This window comes from Haemaphysalis longicornis, unplaced genomic scaffold (genome assembly GCF_048455015.1).
Source record: "Haemaphysalis longicornis isolate Haplotype H1 unplaced genomic scaffold, Haemaphysalis longicornis Haplotype H1 scaffold_9, whole genome shotgun sequence".
Taxonomy (NCBI): Eukaryota; Metazoa; Arthropoda; class Arachnida; order Ixodida; family Ixodidae; genus Haemaphysalis; species Haemaphysalis longicornis.
Genome location: NW_027526460.1, coordinates 32,443,705 through 32,465,127, shown reverse-complemented (window position 1 = coordinate 32,465,127; position 21,423 = coordinate 32,443,705). Strand labels below are relative to the sequence as shown.

Genomic DNA, 21,423 nt, shown 5'->3' with positions numbered 1-21,423 from the left:
AAAAAAAAAAACATGCATTCATATGCAGAAACCGCGCGCACATCGGTAAAAAACTAGAGGTTACAGCGCACTAAACCAACTTCCGCGTGAACAGAAATATCTCTGGCATAGCTCGCGCCCTAATATACAAACAAAAAAAGAAAGGGAAAGAAAGAAGGAAAGGAAAAAGAAAACGAGAAAGAACATTACCAAGAAAAGAAAAAGAGGAGACAAGAAGAGGAAGACGAAAAGGAAAGGAAAAGAAGAAAAAGTGCGCAAGGTGCGGGCGTATTTACTGCGCACCGTTTCTTCATATGCGAGTGTTTATCTTACCAATATCTCCGGTGACCAATGTCTTACCAATATGTGTGTTTATTTTATCAATAAATCTTAGGCCGGGTTCAGACTGTTGCCGCAACAGTTGTAACAACTTTAAAGAATGGCGTCATTTCATGTCTCAGCCAACCGGACTTCGTAATACGCCGTTTATTACGTCCATATATCACGATATGGCTTTGGCGTCGGTAGTGTGAACATAGCCTTAGTTGGCAGCTGCACTTGTACTTATTGTCCTCGATCGTCTATCGTCGAAATTTCGCGCTTTGCACGTCTGGAATAGAATTCAATAAGGGTCATGGCAACACAAAATCATGTACAACTTAGTCGAGGTATAAAGACAACGTCAACGTTTGTTCTAATGGAGAAACTTTGATCGAAACCTAACTCTTGTCCTAACCTAACCTAACCTAACCTAACCTAACCTAACCCGTCGTGTGTGTCTTCTCTTCTGTGTCCCGTATCTAGCGCTACTTACGATGAATCAAAACCAACTAGCCCAACTGTCAATTTTACCTAACTCGTGGCAAACTTTGTGGGCGCTTCAAATCTGGACGAGATGGTACCACTGGTTGCAAATGCTGACTGGTTGCAGAATCCAATTCGAGAATGCTTCAGTTACAGAAAAAAGTGCGCGCCATACTACCCTGCCAAGGTGGTTGGAAAGCGAAGCTGTAAGCGACACCCACAACGATTACCCATTCGACGTCACTTGAATTCACACACGTGGCTCTACAAAGAGAGAAGCCAGAGACAAGCGAAATGCACTGAACCACACCCTTTATTACTACAAAGAAATATTTTTGCTAAGGTTAAATCAATGGATGATTCATTAGCGATGGTTGTTTGAGTTGCATTGGTGAAGCACACGAGTGGAAACTATTTTTTATAAAGTTAAAGGAAGCTCAAACCCGGTGTTAGACGATCTCACTTCTCCGTCTCTGCCGCCGATTTCGTCGCCTCCGTCGGCGGCGCCAGAGCCGGAGGAAAAGTGAGATGTCATTCGTTGGTGTGAGCTTCCTTTATTTTTTTATAACTTCTCCCGCATGACCAAGGCGCGCACACGGCCGCTACACGTGTCTTCAGCAGAGCACACAGCGGCGCGAAGGGTCCCGTGACGCTATCACGTGGCATTCAGCGAGAACGCCGAGTGGTAAACCCGCAGATGTGCTCGAGTGCGGTTTATCTCCCCCGTCTCTTCGTGGGCTCGTAACTGAATCGGTAAGACAACGGGCTCTCTCTCCATTTCTCTTTTCGGTCGAGGTTCGATTCCTGGCGGTGCCATTAACTTCTTTATTTGTTCACGGGGGTTTTCTGATGACACAAATGGTCGCGAAAGAATTTTGGGGGCAGACGTAAAAACTTCGCTTTAAAACTGTTTCACTGCTTGTTTGATTGTAACTAACCAGCCGTTATACCAATCCGTAGACTTCATTAAATATTCTGAACGCTGTAAAAGCAAATCGTACTCCTTCGGTCCTCCTATTATAAATTTAAGCTTTTATGCATCCCCAATGCCCGTCGCCACGCTATTCACTGCACTTCACCGTCTATCGTGTTTGAAAAAATAGCACAAAATTGTGAATTTGTGAATGCCTTCAATAGCAAAAAGAAGGTTTCATTGATGAAATCTATGTAGTCGCCCCGACGGGTTCAGTCGCAGTGAGCGTCTAGACGTCCACCTTAGATAACAATGCAGCTGTACGGCTTCCCATGTAATGAGGCTTGAGGAAGTCGCAGTATTCCTTCCTAATATCCAGCCGGCCGGACTTGTCGATTCGCGAGGTGCCATCCGTGACATCGGAGAGGGTGAAGGAGTAGTTGTCGTAAACCTCCTTTTCAATCTCGGGGAGTTGCCTGCGGTGTGGAAAGAAATAAAATTGCCGTGGTTTAACACGGGTAAACCGAGCTTGTCGAGCGATAGTTTTCCTTTCGCGCCCAGAGCGCGCAGTGAACACGCACAGAATTGCACCGAAAGACCAAACACAGACGCTGCTCGGCATGCATGCGCAGTGACCTCGGATGCAGCCTGCACCTCCTTTTAATTCTTTCCTGAACGGCACGTGGCCTTACTGAGTCCCCCTATCCTCTTTCCTGCACCGCCTCCACTCTGAGCGAACGATCAATGAGAATACAGTCGAACACGGATATATCGAACTCGAAGGGGATCGCGAATTAGTTCGATATATGAAAAATTCGATATAAAAAAATAAAGGCACCGAGACCTTACCTGTGGCGGACGATCACTACAATCGGCGCATTCAAGAATGACAACTAATTCCGCACACACGATGCAACCGAATGTTTTATTTCCGTGAAAAAAAATCTCTTCTCTTGGCCTGCTTCTTCGTCTTCCAAATGAAGTTGAAGATGCTGGCCTCGATCTCATCGAGGCTGTCCACGTGCGACAGCCCGGTTCCCTCCATGTCACCACAACAACGGCGAATCAAGCCGAACGCTGCCGCCACTTCGGCGGCGGAATACGCGCGTGTAGCCGCCGCCTCGTTCGGACGATCTTCGTCGCCACTTGAGCTGTCGGCCTGGGAATCCTGGGTCCCTGCGACCGCAGCTACAATGTCCTCGTCAGCGAGGCTCGCAACAGCCTGAACATTGCAGTCCACTTCCACGAAATCGTCCGCAGACACTTCGGGTGGAACGGCAGCCGGGAAGAGTGTCGACAACTCGCGAAACGCGTCGTCTAGGCGCTCTTCGTCGCTGTCTTCACCGGTTTCCGCAAGTTCCGCCGCCCCGAAGCCTGCCTTCCGGAAGCAGTTGACCGCTGTGTCCGTCTTCACGTCTCGCCAGGCGCCCGTCAGCATTTGAATGGCACCAAGCAGGTCAACCTTCAGCTCGGTGCCCATGCGGAGGTTGACCAGCAGCCTATCAAGGAGTCGCCTCCTGTAGCCCACCTTGAAAGACTTGATGATGTCCTGGTCGAGCGGTTGCAGCTTCGCTGTCGTGTTGGCCGGCAGAAACTTCAGCCCGATGTTTTTGAGCTCGCAAGTGGTGTGGTGGGCCGAGCAGTTGTCCACAAGAAGGCAAGCGCGACGCCCCGACTTGCCCAGCTCGACGTCCCACGCTGATCAAAACTCACAAAACAGGAGGCCGCCGGCGCCCAACAGCACAGTCCGAGCCCCCGAGCCCTCACGTTTTTCAAGCGTTTCGGGTGTCGGCGGAGGCGCTGTGCCGCGTAGGTGGCGAAGGTCGCGGGGCGCAGCGAGTGCCGAAGCGCACCTTCCAGCTCGCGCGGCGTTCGATATATCCGATGGATTTTCAAGGGGATAATTTACGAGTTCGATATAGCCGAAAATTCGATATATCCGTGTTCGATATATCCGTGTTCGACTTATTTCACTCCGTAGCTGGAACAGGTTCTGGTTTGACCTTGGCTGAGCACAGTGGGCAGAATGACACTACCAAGAACGAGGCGTTTTCGAAGTGTCTATTAGAATTATTAGAGCTTTCGCTCTAAAAATGGAAAGCGTGAAGTGCTACGTAGGCTAGGAAGCCAATGGTTGGCGGCTTAACGGTGCAAGAATTGACGGCTCTTCGGAATTTCATCCACGCCTTGCAAGCCCTTGGGGAGCGTATGCACAAACAGACTAACTAGGAGAATGAATTAATGTCTTTAACACAGCGAGGGTGCCCTGTGTGTAGGGGATGGAAGATCGGATCGGAAAATACGCCACTAATTAGTTGTAGTACATCTGAATAAGTAATGTTCAAGTTTCGCTGAGGATGCAGGTGTCTTTCGAGGGCCCGTTGGAGCAACACACACACACACTGGCCTTCCCCTGAGGGGAGGGATTGTCCGGCGTAGTTCTTGAAGGCGCATTACGGCTGGTGTGGCAAGATGGAAGCGCACCAGTGTCCATTTGTCAAAGTAGAAGAAAATAAAACTCCTTGTATCTGTAGTTCCTAATTAGGGGCTCAATTAACACGAGGAGGTGATTTAAAAAGAACAGGAAAAGAACATGAAGGGAATGTAGGGGAGGAGGTTATTGTAGTCATAAAAACTGACAAATTACAACGATGAATCCTATACTTTTGCCAGTGATTTCCTTGGTTATAGCGCATCTAGACCTTGGACGCCCTAAAACGCAATGCATGTGAAGGGAGTCAGGAGCCTTCTAACGCTATAATCTGCGATTCCGATCTCAGTTGAATGGTATTTTGCACTACATTTGCGCGTATAATGCGATAAATACGAAAGGTAGCGCTGCAGTTTGCGGACTACGGAAATAAATAAGTGGTGGGGTCATTTATACGAAAACAAATCTCGACACGGGCAGTCAGTTGCATTTACGGTGGTAAGAGCTTTTTTAGTTCCGAACGCGTGCCAGGTACGCTCCCACTGCTACCAAACGCACACACTGTCTTGAAAAATCATCCTCTGTTGGGACTTCGATGTCATTACTCCATTCAATGCCATTTACGATAATGTCGCTTTAACTTGGAGCGAATAGGCGACCTACTCCGAGCGTTCGTTGTCTACTTCAAGCTGCCACCTTTCCGGAATCGCAATCTTCTTGGTTTTGAGTTGAGACGCATACCATGAGGGAATACCGTGTCCAGGCGCAATTCTTGATTGATTGATTGTAGGGTTTAACGCGCCGACGCAACGCAGGCGATGAGGCGCGCCGTAGTGGAGGGCTCCGGATTTATTTTGACCACCTGGAGATCTTTAACGTGCGCCGAAATCTCGTACACACGAGCGTTTTTTGCTTCTCGCCTCCATCAGAAAAGCGGCCGCCGCGGCCGGGAATCGAACCCGCGACCTCGTGCTCAGAGGCGCAATTCTTCAGATGTCAGTTCAGGCGCAAATGTTATGAAAGAGATTTGGTGTATTGAACTATTAGAAGGCTGCGCTTCGGAGCTGGTGGGTTGCTATCTGAAAGAGCTGGTTACGTCATCCTGGGCAGGACTAGCGACATCAACGAACACCAACAGCTTTTCACAAGAGTGATCTGAGAAAACTGCAAACCTTTAACTGAAACGCTTGCTCGGAAAAATTGTTTCCTACTTCCTGTTTCTACACTTGAAATCATCGGTACTGCATGAGGCTCAGATAGCACGCCGCTAGTATTGGAGGGCATGTTTCTTTCAATTGCAGCAATAACGCTGCAAGCACCACGTAGACTGTGCATGACATTTAGTCCCTTTAAACCGTCATTTGAAAACGCCAAAGGGCAGCAGCGGATTTTAACCAGAAGCTGTCATTTTCATAGTGCCACAGAAACATTCTATAAAAATGTTTTAACCTCACTCCGACCGAACCCAGAAACAGCGCCACTATTGCACACTCGCCGGCATTTCACTCTCTTACCGTCCTTGAGCCTCATGAAGCGCCTAACTGAAGACGCCTTGAAAGTGGAGCTGCCCACAGTCCCGCTACCCTCATATACCCAACCCTCTACACCCCCTTCGCATACAACTGCGTACACAGCAACACCCAGCTGGCTACATTAGTTGCCAGTCCCCGCAAACCTAACCCCGTTCCCACGCCCTCCCATGAGCGGTGGGAGTGTGCGTTGACCAGCTCCTCCGCATATATACAACGTACCTCTCTGCATGAATACAGCCTTCGTAAATGCGCAAACCCGCGACCTCCGTGACCCGGGAGGCTGAGCAGAGCCTTCCTTTTCTTACCGTCTCCTTGTTTTATACTTGCCGAATGTATTGCGGAAAATGCTTTGGTTACACCCAAGGCTTAGGCTTCTGTTTTAAGTTCGTTCCGGAATAACTTTTGACCAAGAGCGTGCCTGCTGTGCGAAGGAATATACCAGGGTAATTCCTCTCTGCTCGTGACAGCGGGGTTACCGCGACGCTTCTAAGTGCGATTGCAGCGCCCGGCTGTGAGGCCAATTTTCGCCGTCATAATCACCCCGTTTAATATAACTCACTATTTCACATCACTGTTAAACGTGATTAAGTAGCGCGTTAAGGACGAGACAAAAGTAGAGACCACACAGGACTAGCGCTAGTCCTGTGTGGTCTCTACTTTTGTCTCGTCCTTACCGCACTACTTAATCATATTTCACAGTTCGAACCAACTAGCCCACATTTACGCGTCGACAAGTATTTTTTTTTTTTTTTTTGACATCACGAATTTCTGTGAAGACATTGAGAAGGTCTCGGGTGGGATCCCGGTCGCAGTGGGGCTATTTTTCAGACGGAGGCGAAAAGTGAAAACGCCCGTGTGCCCAAGTAGTCCAAACCAATCTGGATCTCTCCACTGGGATGCGCCCCATATTGATTGATTGATTGTAGGGTTTAACACACCGACGCAACGCAGGCGATGAGGCGCGCCGTAGTGGAGGGCTCCGGATTAATTTTGACCACCTGGGGATCTCTAACGTGCGCCGAAATCTCGTACACACGGGCGTTTTTGCTTTTCGCCTCCATCAGAAAAGAGGCCACCGCGGCCGGGAATCGAACCCGCGACCTCGTGCTCAGCAGCGCAACGCCTTAGCCACTGAGTGCGCCCCATAGCCCACGTGTAGCTTCTGGGTGTACTAAACCCCCATAAGATAAATTTTTCAAGAACTGATGAGAGGCCCTCTAGCGATTGGTAGCAACAGCGCCAAAAAACCCGGAAAACAACAAGCATTTTTTTTTGCTTATCGCAGAGAAATCTTTACCTTTTGCAAAACTGCCAACACGTGTGCCTAAGAACAAACCTGTTTTTGGCGAAGTCCGTCCACAGTTGGATCATTCTTCGACTGAGCTTCTGAGCCGCTTCTTCACCGGGGCGCGTGAGGTGTTTGCCGAAGAGGAACTCCAGTTGTTTTGTGCTGGGCACGCGTATGCCGATTTCTTCTCCGCTGAGCAGGTAGCGGTACACACGATTGCCGCTGCCCTTGGAATGCAGGAGGTCGTCGACGAAGTAGCGCTGAGGGCAGACCATCAGCATGTCCACGAGGATGTCCATGCTGTACGGGCGCCACTTGCCGATGTTTCCCAGGTGCCGATAGCGCTGTCGGAACCCAACGTAAATTGATGCGCTCATCCGAAGTTTTAAATGAGTACAAAGAAGGATACCGGTGCCTGTACCACCACCGGCTATACTCCAGGAAACCGCCACAAGTGGACCTCCCCACGGCACTCCAGAATGACCGATAAGCGGGAGTAAATGTGCGAGGTGCTATATGACGAGACACAACATGCTATTAGAGCAAAAAATTAGCAGTGGCTTAGCTCGGCTATGCCATGATATACGTAGCGTGAGCTAAGGTTCATCTGGTTAGTAGGCTTCCTGGTTGTCTAGGATTAGCTGATTATCATGCTTACTGCTGCTAAAACGATTTCCAATCAAATCCAATCCAGTCCAGTCCAGTTCATGAGCAGCACGGATCTCCAGGAGCCACGCGAAACGGCTACCAAGCGGCTCCGGCGCAGCGACAGATTTGGCTACTGCGCAACGGAGCCGACAGCTGGGCACGAGCCGGCGCCAGTGCGTCTTCCGCGGGTATGACGTCACTCCTCGGGAATGCGCAGACTGGCGAATGTGGAGACCCAATTCTCTACACACCCGTGCTACAATTGGATTGGATTTCCAATACAATTCAATTTAATCCAATCCAATCCAAATCCAACCCAATACAAGCCAAGCCAAGCCAATCCAAATCCAATCCAATCTCATGCTCTTCGCGCTTGCGCAGTACGGCCCTTCACGGCCCACGCGAAACTGCTCAACCTCAGCCAGCGTAGCTTGCGCTACAAAAGTAAGATCTGCGCTGGGACGATAGCGCTAGGCGTACATTTGCGTAGTAGACCTTGAACGAATTCTTTCTGTTGTATTGCGATGGTATGCCTGGCCTCGTCGTAAGCACATAAGCGAAAGGCAAACCATTGCAGATATCCGAGAATTATAGCGCTCTTTTATTTACGATACACGTTGGGTATACGAAAAGAAATAAAAAATATCGTCCAAGAGCTGTTTAGTAAAATCAAAACAAAAATAAAGCCATTCCACTCGATGGGAAAGCTGTCGGAAGTGCAGAGCAGCGATTCGCCATAATGGGCTGCAGCGCCGTTATCCGCTCACTTCGGCATTTCAAAATTTCCCGCCTTCGCAGTGCTCGCGTGCCCCCTGCCTGAAACTGTGCCAGTGGGAGTTATATTCTTATTGCGGTTGCTTTAATTTCGTATGCTGGAGCTGTTTACCGTCATTTCGAACGCGTAATTTTTTCTTGCATGGCTGGAGCCTTTCTGCGTCATTCCAACGCGCCATTTTTTTTTCTTGCAGGGCCGCTTTTTTTTGCTTAGTAAAAGCCATAGAGTTTCATACTAATATATACTAGAGGGAAATCTGTCGCTGCAGTCGCGGGCCGCCGTGGGCGGCGCCATTGCCGCTATCGACGTTCCTCGCCTACTTGCCTTAGCTAAGCCATATGGCTTCTTTTTTGTCTCGAAACCAATATGAACAAAAAAAGGGTAACAATTTTTTGTATTTTTCATCGTGCATGAAGCTTCTACATCATCAGTGACAAATTAATCTTTTTGGAGGTTCAATTTTATAATAACAAAATGAATTTGATGAACCCTCTACAGTTATATTGTTGCTTTTCAGCAGCCAGAGCCGACTTTTCAGCCTATTGAAATTCAAAACAGCGCAAAAAGACGGGACAAGGAAACGACGACACAAGGCGCTGACTAGCAACTGGTTGGTTTATTGAGCGGTTTACGAAATACATATACCAAAGAAAGGAAGGCCAGAAGGAAACACGATAAAAAAAGGAGAGAGTCGTTTCCTTGTCCCATCTTTTTGCGCTGTTTTGAATTTCAGTATGCACCAACTAGCCCAAACCACCGTTCTAACGCAGTTTATGCAGCCTATTCATGAGCCATGCCAAGGACAAGTGGAACGCGCCTGCCCGGTACATGACGGAACGCTCGCCGAAGCGCGGTTCCCCTAGACAGTGACGCAAGATTTCCCTCTAGTATATATTAGCTCGAAACTATATGGTAAAAACCAACCTAAGGAGCGTTCCTAACTAAATGAACGCAGGGGCTGCCGGTTATATGCACAGATTTTACGTGCGTGCAGTTTTCTTTGGGATAAATAAGCGGGAGATGTATGAGAAGCGCCGGGGGTGCACGAGGTTTCAACGGTTATGACAATATAAACCACGCGCCTCAGTGTGACTCCCTGACCCAGGTACAGAAGCCTCTACTCGGGTCAGTTATCTCGCTGCGCCGCCCGATTCCGACAGTCGCATTGACCGTTAGCGAGCTAAAACGACAAGGATAGCCTATAAAGTGCTCTGCACTTCACAGAAAAGATGAGCAGGACGATCGTTTACCCTTCAGCTCGAGTGACGCCATACGTTCGGGTGGTTCAAACCGGCGAGATCCGGTTAACCCTGTGTGGGTCATTGTATTGAGAAAAAAATTTTACAAGTTGTCGACTGGGAACTGCCACATAGTGCGTAAGCATTCCATCCAAGAGATCATCTCCGCGCATCTCTACGTATTTTTAGCTTGGAGACCCCAGTCCAGTGGGCCTGGAAGCTTTCTTTAAATAAAAGGCCTATTTAAATGAAATGCCCTTGGAAAATTTATTGAATACCCAGTATGCCCTATTTGTACCTGTGGAACGCATCGCAACACATGTTACGGACGCTCGCACCGACAGATTTCTGAAGCGATTAACCTACGAATGACTACGTATTAAAAAACATCAAAGCCCCTTTCTTAAGAAAAAGATAGTTAAAACGCAAAAAAAAAAAACGTACTCCCGTTCATTCTATCTGCTGCGACCATATCGGAATGGCGCAGTCGGATAACTACAGTCTCAAAACGCGAGGGACCTAGGCTCTATTCCGACCACCGGAACCGTTTTTTTTTCTTTTTGACACGAAGGTGTTCTGTGCCCGGGTACACAAGATCTCACTGGCGTCATATCCGTCACGGAAATGACGTCGCCAGAAAAATTTCAATCGGGGCGGCTCCGCACGGATTCGAGTCACGACCTCTCTCGCCGCAACTGCAGGTACGAAACGCTATGCCAATTGGGCTATCAATTGAAGGGCAAATAGGTATACGAATGCGCCCTATATCTTTCCCACCACCTTCTTCCGCATTCAAATTGTCCTGCCGTCCAGGAGAGGTGAAGCGAAGTAGTTCATCATGATGCTGAGCGCCGACGGTTGCAGCCTTGATGTCAGCATCTTCGAGTACGCGGGACGCGGGGGAATCGAGGCACCCTCCATTATCTACTGCTTTTGGTTTCGGTTTTGGTTCTGTTTCGTTCGCACGGTTTTCAAGGGGCTGTGGTTTCAGTCGGATTTACGCAATGTTCCGGCGCGTGCAATCCAGTGTCTAACGTTGATATGTATAACGGGTCCATACCGACGTAATATAAATAGCGATGTGCAAGTTATTCGTATGGATGCTCAATAAATGCTCCTGTGAAGGCACACTTCACTTTCGTGTTTTACCGATTCCCATGAAAGAGGCATCAACCGAATTTTTCGTGGAGGCGATCGATGCACCTTCGCTTATCATCATCATTCTGTGAAACCCAGTGGGCAAAGTTTGCTTTCCTGCGCAGCCTTTTGGCGTGACATCTAACGCCATCAGTGAGGCATAGAAAGCTTCGCTTTAAAAAGCGGACCACTGTCGCGTGTTGCCACAGCCGACATGAGCGGCGTTGTTGACGTTTCCCAGCAACCAACGTTGCCCGCACCGCTGATGCTAGCGGCCACGTCTCGCGGCTTGGCACTTTGAGTGTGGGCATTGCCCCGTTTGTCTTTACTAAAGACGATAGCCTTTCTTGGGCTACTGAAACCCAGAAATTTTGGTCTGCAGAAATTTTGGTCTGGTCTCTGCCGTACTGCAGCGCTGGTATCCAGAAACCTGTACTGTAGCAGTGGAATGCGGTAAATTTGAATAGACTTGAGCGAACCTCTAGTGTGTTACCTTGGGAGAAGCGCGACGGAAACGGAACAGCATGAGAGATGAGCAGGAAAGGAAATGGAGGAATTTACTTGGCAAATGTCGACCAAGACTATCGTCTTTTGTCGACATTTGCAACGAAAGGAGCAGATACGCGGAGCAGATAGGCGGCCAATTTTTCTACTTGTCCATTCGTCCTGTTTCGCTGGGACCGAGGATGGCTCGACGTGAGTCGTGAGAGGTCGTGAAAATGAACTCAAATTATTTGTTAGACCTCCACGAACAGACCTCCACGAACAGTTATTCTTGGTTTGTGCGTGTTCTGGTTCTTATTTGCTTGTGGGCATATCATTCGTCCATGGCTATACGTACACACCGCGAGTCGCACAGGGCTAAGCTTGACGAAAATGCATGACCTCTAAGGTCTGCATCGAGGGGAATTCGCTTCCGCAAGCCGACAACGATATCGGTGGAAGCAAATCACGCCTTACGAATACATAGGACGTAACAGGTATATACCGGCACGCTGCCTGCTCTTCTCAAACGCTTGTGACGGCGGTCTATCAATAAACTTAAGGCCGCAAATATTAGCTTCCAGCCGGGGTGGTGTCTACGCGCGTTGCAGCCGGTGAAAAAGACCAGTCACGCTTACGTTCCGTGCCCACGGTACTTTATTTATTTATTTATTTATTTATTTATTTATTTATTTACTTACTTTTTCGTTTATTTATTTATTTATTTATTTATTTATTTATTTATTTATTTATTTATTTATTTATTTATTTATTTATTTATTTATTTATTTATTTATTTATTTATTTATTTATTTATTTATTTATTTATTTATTTATTTATTTATTTATTTATTTATTTATTTATTTATTTATTTATTTATTTATTTATTTATTTATTTATTTATTTATTTATTTATTTATTTATTTATTTATTTATTTATTTATTTATTTATTTATTTATTTATTTATTTATTTATTTATTTATTTATTTATTTATTTATTTATTTATTTATTTATTTATTTATTTATTTATTTATTTATTTATTTATTTATTTATTTATTTATTTATTTATTTATTTATTTATTTATTTATTTATTTATTTATTTATTTATTTATTTATTTATTTATTTATTTATTTATTTATTTATTTATTTATTTCACAATGCTGCACGCCAATGCACTGGCCCAAGCAGCCTGGGAGCGGGTACATCAGACATAATTGTACAAAACAGGAGGCAACAAAGCAGAAACATAACAGTTAAGAAAGAAGGAGACGATCTAAGTTTTCAAGAACACTATTTGAATGCAAAATGTCAGAGGGCAGTGAAATCAAATTTTCCACGGTTCTAGGGGAAAAAATTCAATGTGAAAGCATTCGATCGGGCGAAAATTGGGCTCTTTGAAGGAAATCATAAATGGCTGTCCAGTGCAAAACACGACCTCGCTGTGCCTTCCCACGCTATTCTACACAACGCTCCTATGACATAAAATTAAAGGAACCCCGCAGCACTTTTTTCAACATTTTTTGAAATCTTAAATGCTTGCAGAACGTAGTCACCCAACACACCCAGTACTTAGATTAGGTGGTTGCAAAGTACTTCAGCCAAAGATTACTGATCTATGCCCATTAGACAGCTTGTAAACTCGCTCTAAAGATTTTTCCCCCTTTCCCGGTCTTGACTTTCTTCGACCATTGAATTACGTCACTGAGGCCATGTAGCGGCTTTTGGCCGGTTTTCCTTCAGTTTCAGCAATGAACGCTTTTCGATAGCAACTTTAAAAACAAAACCACAAAAACAAAGAAGAAATGGAAGGCGTATCTGTTGCAACGAGAAAATCATGCAGTGCCGCTCCGTGCTGGCGATAACTATAGCTTTCGCAGTGGTTCCAGACGCGAAGTAAAGAGTGAAAACGCTTATCGAAACTGTTTCAGGGTCCATTTCAGAATAAAGTCAAAGATGAAACATGGCGCAGTTTTCGATAAAGCGTCTCACCTGTTGGTAAAACTCGATCATGGGTCCGATGCTGGCCTTGTTCACGCCGATGCCCGCCAGCACCGCGGTCAGGTAGGGGGTGCCGCTGCTCTCGCTGCTTTGCAAGTACTGGCGGCTGATGATCTGAATGAGGCGGCCTCGCTCGTTGTCCGCGTGGCCGACCAGCACCCGCAGGTTCTTCAGCTGCCGGTCACCGCGGAGCAAAAGAAAAGAAATACTGCGGCTTAGGGGATCGTACTTTTTGGAAGTCCACGATTCCTTTAGCCCCGCAAACATACTCAGCCAGTAGTCAAGGCTTCGTCTGGTAAGGGTTGAATTTTGAAGTGTAACATCGCAGCCACTCACAAAGTAAAAAAAAAATGCGGTTGATCCTTCTTTCATAGGAATCGGTAAAACACAAAAGTGAAATGCGCCGTCACAGGACCATTTCAATGTGTATTGTGTATCGATATGAACTTGCACGTGGCTATTTATATTTCGTCGGTATGGCACCACCAGACAGTGGATTACCCATGCCGGAGCATTGCGTAAATCGGATTGAAACCCCATATTGAAACCGAACGGGTTGTCAGCGAATCGTTTGGTGAAGTCACAGTACGCTACAGTGAAAGGAGCATTAAATTGCGGGGCGGCAATAGTATTGTGGGAGTGCTTGGCGAGCGACGTCCTGCTGGCAGGTCGCTTAGGCAAAGTGTGACCGCATTGGTCCTGCTCCGTGGCGTGTACGCCCGACGCTTGCGTTGCGACGAGCTCAGCTGGTGGAACGCGGCGGCGGCGTTCCACATAGGCGGCGGACGGGTAAACGCAGCAGCTTCCGCTGCTATGCGCTGCCCTATCGAGGCGCCAACTATCGGCGTTCATTAGCGTCATGACGCACTACTTCACTTCACATTTCCTAGACGGCAGCACCATCTGAACGGACAAGTTAGAGGGAAGGCCATAAGGCGCGTTCGTACAGCTACCCGGTCGTGACTTAATGGCTCAGTGATTCTGCTTCCGGTAGCGCTAGCGAGCGGGCGCAGGATGGCGAGGTCCGTCCAAGGAGTGGCTTCGGCGGGCGTTTCGGCCCGCGGTAACAGGATTTCTGCTCAGGATACCGATGATTATCAAGTTCTTTTGTCCCAGTTCCCAACAGGTCAGTCAGTGTTAAATACGGTGTTTCTTCATGCTGATATGCGTGCCTGCCCCTGTCGCGTCGAGGACTTCCGCGACACTTTGGCTCGCCTGTCATTGCTCCCCGATGTTGTCGCATTGGGGGCGTACCAGATGAGTCACGTATGGGCAGTGACTTTCAAGTCGGCGGAAAGAGTGAAGGAGATTTCGGCCGCAAACGACGTAAAGGTAAAGGACCGGCGCTGCATCGCCGTTGATCCGGGAAACCGGGACGTTCGCCTAAAACTTCACTGGTTGCTCTATAACGTGCCTGAAGACGCCGTCCGCGTTGCGTCAGCACCTTACGGGCGCGTCGGCGAGGTGCGCAGGGAGCAATGGCGCGTCGGCGGCATCCAAGATAAAGGTTCAACGCTGCGTTCGGTGACCTTGAAGTTGAAGGCGGGTGTGACGGTAGACGATCTGCCACACGAACTTCGTGTTGCGGGAGACAGGGCTCCGTTGTTGTCGCAGGCCGGGCCACCCAGCGCCTGCGTAGCAACACCAAGGGGCACATCAGGCGTCAAGGTGCCGCGGTGTTCATCGTGCCGTCATTCTGGACACGAGGCGAGTGCGTGCGTAAAGTCCTACACGACTGTCACCGGGCCTGAGAGGGACGACGAGCTCCGTGAAAACCTCGTGGACGAAGAGGACGCGGAGGAGACGGCAGCTGGTACCAGTGGCGAGGTGGTGACGACGCGCGTACCGGAGGTGCCGGTCGTGGCAGACGCTGGCTGTGGCGTTCCTCCAAAAGAGCAGCTAGGCCAGCTGAAGACACCAACCCCGTGCGCTTTGTCGAGCCAGGCCAGCAGCACCAAGGTGAAGGAGGTGATGACGACGACGACGCCAGCTCCCGTAGCGGACGTCATGAACATGGAGCTCGTGGTGCCGTCGCAAAGCGGCAGCGCGAAGGCAACGACACCAGCCAAGGCACCGAGGTTCCTAGCGTCGAGGAGCCGCCTACGAAGGCGGTACCCGGGCGTCATTCGGGCTTCAAGTCGAAGCGTAAGGTGCCTAACGTACCTAGAGATAACGCCTGGTTTGAGATAGGTAGATAGTGAGCGTGCGCTGCCCGTATCAGCTCGACGGCTGTGTCCCTCCTCGCTGTCCCCGTCGCCTTGGCTTCCACACCTTCTTTACCCGAAATAAGCGCTACATGCCTGCGCTGCCGGGCCGGGAAACAAAAGCGGAGATTACCCGCCTTAGCGCGCACTGTACAAATTTTAGATGCGGAGCATCTTATAGTCTGGGCATGTCCCGCGTCGGAGTCCGCACTCACACTGCTCATGCGCAACTCTCCTCCTTCCCTCTCTCCCACAGCTGCGCGATACCCCCGCCACTTCTTCTCTCGTACCAGCTGCGTGCACTTCGCTTTCGCTTCTCCCGCGTTCTCGCTTCTGCTTTCGCGGCGCATGCTCGCGCTTGCGTATCTCTCCTCCTCTCGTCTCCTCTCCTTCAACCTTGAATGTAAATCGGGTAGCGCGCTGCGCGCGTTCAGTTCAGCGCTTGCTGCGGTTGACTCCATTTCACTCCGTTCTTCCGATGAAGTATGATGGAAGCAACAGTCCCGTCAGTTAGTCGGTTGGCGAAAGCAAGCGTCAGCACCACCCCACAAACTAACAGCAATGCTACGTCCACTGAAGACAAAGCTGCGCAGCGAAGGGCACGCGACACTGAGCGCAAGCGCTTGAAGCGAGCGGCGGACCCTGAGCTTTGGCGGCGCGAATGCTCGGCGCTTGCGCATCTCGCCTCCTTTCGGCTCCTCTCCTTCAACCTTGAATGTAAATCGGGTAGCGGGCTGCGCGCGTTCAGTTCAGCGCTTGCTGCGGTTGACTCCACTTCACTCCGTTCTTCCGATGAAGTTCTACGAACACAACGGAAACACAACGGAACCCCGAGATGCTCCGCATCTACTCCGCGTTCCCTTCGGGAAGATGGGGCTAATTTTTTTCGTCTGCATTAGCTTTGACGCACTGACGTTCATTGCGTTATCTTTCTACCAATAGCTATATAAGTACCGCGTTCACCCCTATCCGGTTTCTGGGCTCGGATTTGCATGTCACTGCTGACGGGCTAACGCCACAATACTTAATGCACTGTGCAAGCAATCACGGACCGATATCAAGTCACTCTAAAACACCGGCAGCGATGGGTTTTCGCATATTGTTGTTCGTTGTCTTGCATACAGAAAAAAAAAAGCTCCTGTCTAAATTGCGTAGGGCACCGCAAAAATTAAGTTGCAGGTAGTTAAACACAGCCAACGCCGTACTACAATTCGCTAATCTGCACTATTATTTCCCGGCCCGACAGTGCAGGCAGCGCTTCTCACGGCAAAAGAAGGTAGGGACGGCAAGGCGACGGACACAGCGACGAGGAAAACAGCCATCGCGCTGATGCGGGAAGCGAATGCTCACATTTCTACCGGTCTCAAATCAGGCGTTATCACTAGATGTCTCCTGCGCAGTCCGGAGCACGCCGCTCGAGCGTTATAGACAAGCCTTTTGCCGACTGTACAAGTTTGTTTCTAAGCGCCACGCTAACACAGACGCGGGCATCGCAGGCAGCACGGGGCAATGTTCACTGGTTGATCCCTACCTAGCCCGTTTAGTTTTATAGGAACTAAAGGCGTAGCGTCGCCATAAAATGCGGAAGGTCTGAAACTGCTTCCGGAAGGGAAAGTGAATCACCAAATGGTGAAAAGAGAGAGAAAAAAAAAAAAAGCACTGCAGACGATCCACCAGACCTTCTTTATTTTGTATTATTATTCGGATGTGCATTTGCAGGCAGCTTTATTTCCAGCGTAACAAGCATGCCGCCGGTGCTTTATGCGGCAATCCCGACCCTATCCAAAGCTATAATAATGTGGTTGCCACAACGCCAGTGAACCCACGTCACCAGGCAGAAGCAGCACGATGGCGTCGGCATGTTGAATCCTTTCGCTCAAGTCGCCGCTCGCTTGGAAGAGTACGCGTATAGCGATGCTTCATCGTTCCCCAAAAAAGCACAGAAAAGCGCGAGGCTCTTTCTTCCGTTCATTATGTGCGTGTTTCAGCCTTATAACTGGTCTGGTCCTTTGTATTCGCGCTCCTCACGAGGCGCACGCACACGTGCGCTCAGTATTTTTCCTTGGTATTTTTTAATGCGCAGCATTATTTGCCGAGTACCCCCGCAGCCAGGACCGTGTAACGCCCTGCTTTTCCACAAAAATGCAGATGTCGCGGAAGTTCCTTCTGTAATGGCGTAAATTGAGATAATTAGTCGGACGGAATTTTGAAACGCCAAAATATAAGAAAAATATTAAAAAATTACAGGAAATGGCAAAACGTATAACGCATGAGATTTCCACTACAATGCAGATTGCATAGAAGTTCCACCTGTAATCGTTATAATAGCGTAAATACGCATAATTGGTCGACAGAAATTTTGGAAAGCTAAGCAATAAGAAAAATATAAAATAATAATGGAAAATGCCGAACCGCGTAACGCCCTGCATTTACACAATAAGGCATATTTCGCGAAAGTTCCAAATGTGGTCGTTATAATAACGTGAACGGAGATAATTGGTGGGACAAAATATCGAAAAACTAAAGAATAAGACGAGTATTACAAAATTACGGAAAATGGCGAAAGGTACAACGCATGGCATTTCCACAATAATGCAGATTTCGCAAAAGTTTCACCTGTAATCGCTACAGTAGCGTAAATGGATATAACCTGTTGAATAAGTTTTGAAAAAGTAAAAAAATAAGAAAGATTTAAAGTCATCACGGTAAATGGAGTACCGTATAACGCACTGTATTCCTACAATAATGAAGATTTCGCAAAAGTTTCACCTATAATCGTTATAATATCGCAATTGGAGATAATTGGTCGGACAGGATTAAAAAAAACAAAAATAGTGGATGAAAAAACTCACACTCAAGACAAGCAGCATAAGAATGCTGGGCATTAGTAGATAATTCCCTGAATTTCTGCAGAATTGTTGTTTTTTTTTTTTTTTTTTGGTAACACTATACCGCGGAAATAGACGCTAACCGCTCTGCTGTTAAAAGTGGGTAGCATCTTCCCATTTCAGAAATCCGCTGCCTACCCCTACTGGTCGAGCCTAATTGGCCCGGAATTCTTCATCTTCAAGCCGCGAGATGATCAGCCCGTTCTCCCAGTGCGTCCGGAAGATGACAGCAGAGAATGAGGGTGGGGGGGCGTTCCTATATGAGGTGGTATGTGGATCCAGGTACGTCCCACGCAGGTTAGTTGTAGGCCTTGTTGAATGAGATATGTGGTGAAGGACAGGGATGCTATAGAAGGTATTTGGTATGAAGTCGTCGCCACGTGCGTGCATCTCGGAGGAAGAGTGTGTGGAGTTCTACATTTCACACACTACGTATTCCCCGCCCCCGCAGCCATCCGCGCTCAGCAAACATCCCTTGCGAGCGCCGGCTGCGGACGGGACTGTTGCTTTCGGAGGCAGACAAAGGCAAGAGGCGACAAGGGCAAAACACCAACGGCAGCATTTATTGCAATGTGCGAATCAAATATACTGCGTACTGTCTAATCATAGGCCATAACTGTAACATTGCGAGCGAGGCATGAAACATCGCTAGAGATCGAGGTGGTTCGACTCACCGATGGAATACCGGAACAGCGGGGCGCCGCACGTGCGAGCGCGGGTGCAGTCTCCGAGCTCGCCCGGAAGCGTCCCTTTGTGGTGCGTTCCCAAGGTGCGGACAAGGGCGCTGAAACGCCCGCGCGCTTCTGCGTCCCCAAGACGAGAGACCAACCATCCTCTAGTCATGCTACGTCCCACCTGACCTCGCCAAACGGTGGCATTAATGCGGAGGAAGAAGTAAGGAAAGAACTGGTTCTCGAATAAGGCAGAGGGGAAAAGGGCGACTCCACCCTGGTGACAACAAACCCATCCGGATTCTGGCGCGCTCGGGTAGCGCGAGAGAAGCGCGCTGTGCAACGCCGGCCGCGATGTAAGAAAGCTAGGCAAAAAAGGGGTTCGCGTGCAAGTCGCGATCCCCACAAGTGATGGTTGAAGAGGTAGTACTCTAGTCTATACTGAGAGTAAGGGTAAAAGATTTCAGTGTAGTGGACTGGAAGAGGAGGTTAGGTGGAGGATTTGGCCGAGCCTTCTTCACCCTGTGAGAATTCCCGGAGCGTGAGGTCACGGGTGCCGACATGAGGCGTCTTATTCCCTTGGAGAGAGGAGTGACCGGGGGTCCATATCAGTTTTATGTGGGGGGAAAGTCGTTTTCCTAAGACGTTTGAGACTTGGGTTAGATGCGACCTGCATCCTAGTTGCGGCCTGCTTGCTGCGAGTCTGTAAAAATGGTCGCCAAGTCTGCGTACGCTGTGGCGGTTGCGAGGGTTATTGTCTTTTGGGGGGCGGCGGTGTGACGTTGTGTTGGGTGAGGGACGTTGTGACGGTGTTGTTCGAGTCCATTGCAGCCAGTGCATGAGCCAATCTATGGGAATGCTGGGCGACGTACGCGTAGTCAAAGTGGGTCCTTTTTTAAGCCTGCACTGGTTACGCTGATTGTATGCTTTGTGTGGTGTGGTCATGCTTCTGCCACGGTGGACAGGAGAATGGTGGTAGATGGTCCGACTTCCCACTAAGGCAGGGGCATAAGAGTGAGTATGGTCACAATCTTACTCCTCGTGACTAACTCTGGTGGAAGGGTAGAGAGGGTACAGTAGGATGACCCTCCATTTGCTTCCAGGCCGTCTCCAGACACTTGTGCGTGGTCCACTGAAATGATGAGCGGATTTGTCATTTTTCTTTTAAAAGGGGCAACTGGCCGTTTTCTGAGTCTGTCCTTCACTTCATGTGCGTTTGGCTGAGTGGAGAATACCGCAGTGCTTTTACATGCGAAAATTGTTTTCACGGATCTCCTTGCCAGCAGGCGCGAGTGCAGGAAAGATTAAGAATACCAGGGAACGTGTGTGGTCCTTCCCTGGAACTAATTAGTAGCCGATTCGTGGGGACGTGTGTACCTTTTGCTTTTGTAGCAGCCACACTTATGTACTTGTTATGTGCCTGCTTAGTTATCCGAACAAGAAAGTAAAGTTCGTATCCGCAAGCCGTCGCGGCGAAGCTCACCTGCACCACCCCAGAAAGTTGCGTGGGCGGCGCCGGCAGAAATTTCCCGAATGTGGGGAAGAAGCTTGGCCAGTGGGGCTTGCCGAAGTCCGCAGACTGCGCCACGTGCACGAGGCACGCCACGACCGACTGCTTCTGGTTAGCGCACGCTGGGTGATGGGAAGCTTCGGAAAGCAGCAGCCGTTCGTAGTTGCTCGTGCTTTCAGGGTATCTGCAACGAATGGAGCTGCCCTCAATTTCATTGGCCATCAATCTGTGTTCTTTCAACCACTAAGTGCACATGTATAGGTCGTAGATGGTGAGGTGTTTGTATAGGTGGTATGCATTAAAAAGTTTAGCTGTCCATTTCTTCGTTTGGAAACACTGAAATGGCCACGGACATGCCCGATGCACCACAGACATGGCGCGGCCTTTGCCACTGCGGCCGCACGCCGAAGAAAAATTTAACACCGGCGTGCGTCGTCTGCTCTGTTTCAACCCGATTCTCAACGGTGGTGTCAACAGAGTTGTTATTAATCGCACTCACATTGGAGTCCAGGCATTACTTTGCGTTCGGCGGGCTAGAGCTTGGAATGTCAACCCATATCATGCGCTTAGCACTGACAAGTACCGCCATCCCGCGGAGCCCGACATAACCAGTGACGGCGCACTCACATGGTTGCCTGCATGCGTGCCTCGCTATTGAATACAGGCTATACCCAGCGGCTCGCGAATGTGTATTTTCGTGGAAGGAGCGCCAAGGGAAAAGCAAATACACTTTCGAGTGCGGCAGATCCTGATTCGGCTGACAAGCTTACGGCAAGAGTTCACATAGCGTATAAAATACAGTCACGCTGGGCAGGGTAGGACTTGATGCCTCGTAACAGCCAGCGGAGCCGTATCGCTAGCAAAAATGAAAGCTTTAGTGTCCGTGCTCAAAGGTACGTGGTAATGGAGAGTTCCGTA

At 48.9% G+C, this 21,423-nt stretch overlaps 1 protein-coding gene across 1 annotated transcript; it reads right to left on the bottom strand.

Moving 5' to 3' along the window:
* Nucleotides 1–1,789: 1,789 nt before the first annotated feature.
* Nucleotides 1,790–13,755, bottom strand: LOC144152434 (uncharacterized). The gene is made up of 3 exons (XM_077683703.1): nucleotides 13,224–13,755; nucleotides 6,996–7,291; nucleotides 1,790–2,172 (listed from the first exon to the last, which is right to left on the bottom strand). The coding sequence occupies exons 1-3, from the start codon at nucleotides 13,602–13,604 to the stop codon at nucleotides 1,986–1,988; spliced, it is 864 nt and encodes a 287-aa protein (XP_077539829.1). The 5' UTR covers nucleotides 13,605–13,755; the 3' UTR covers nucleotides 1,790–1,985.
* Between the last annotated feature and the right edge of the window lie 7,668 nt (nucleotides 13,756–21,423).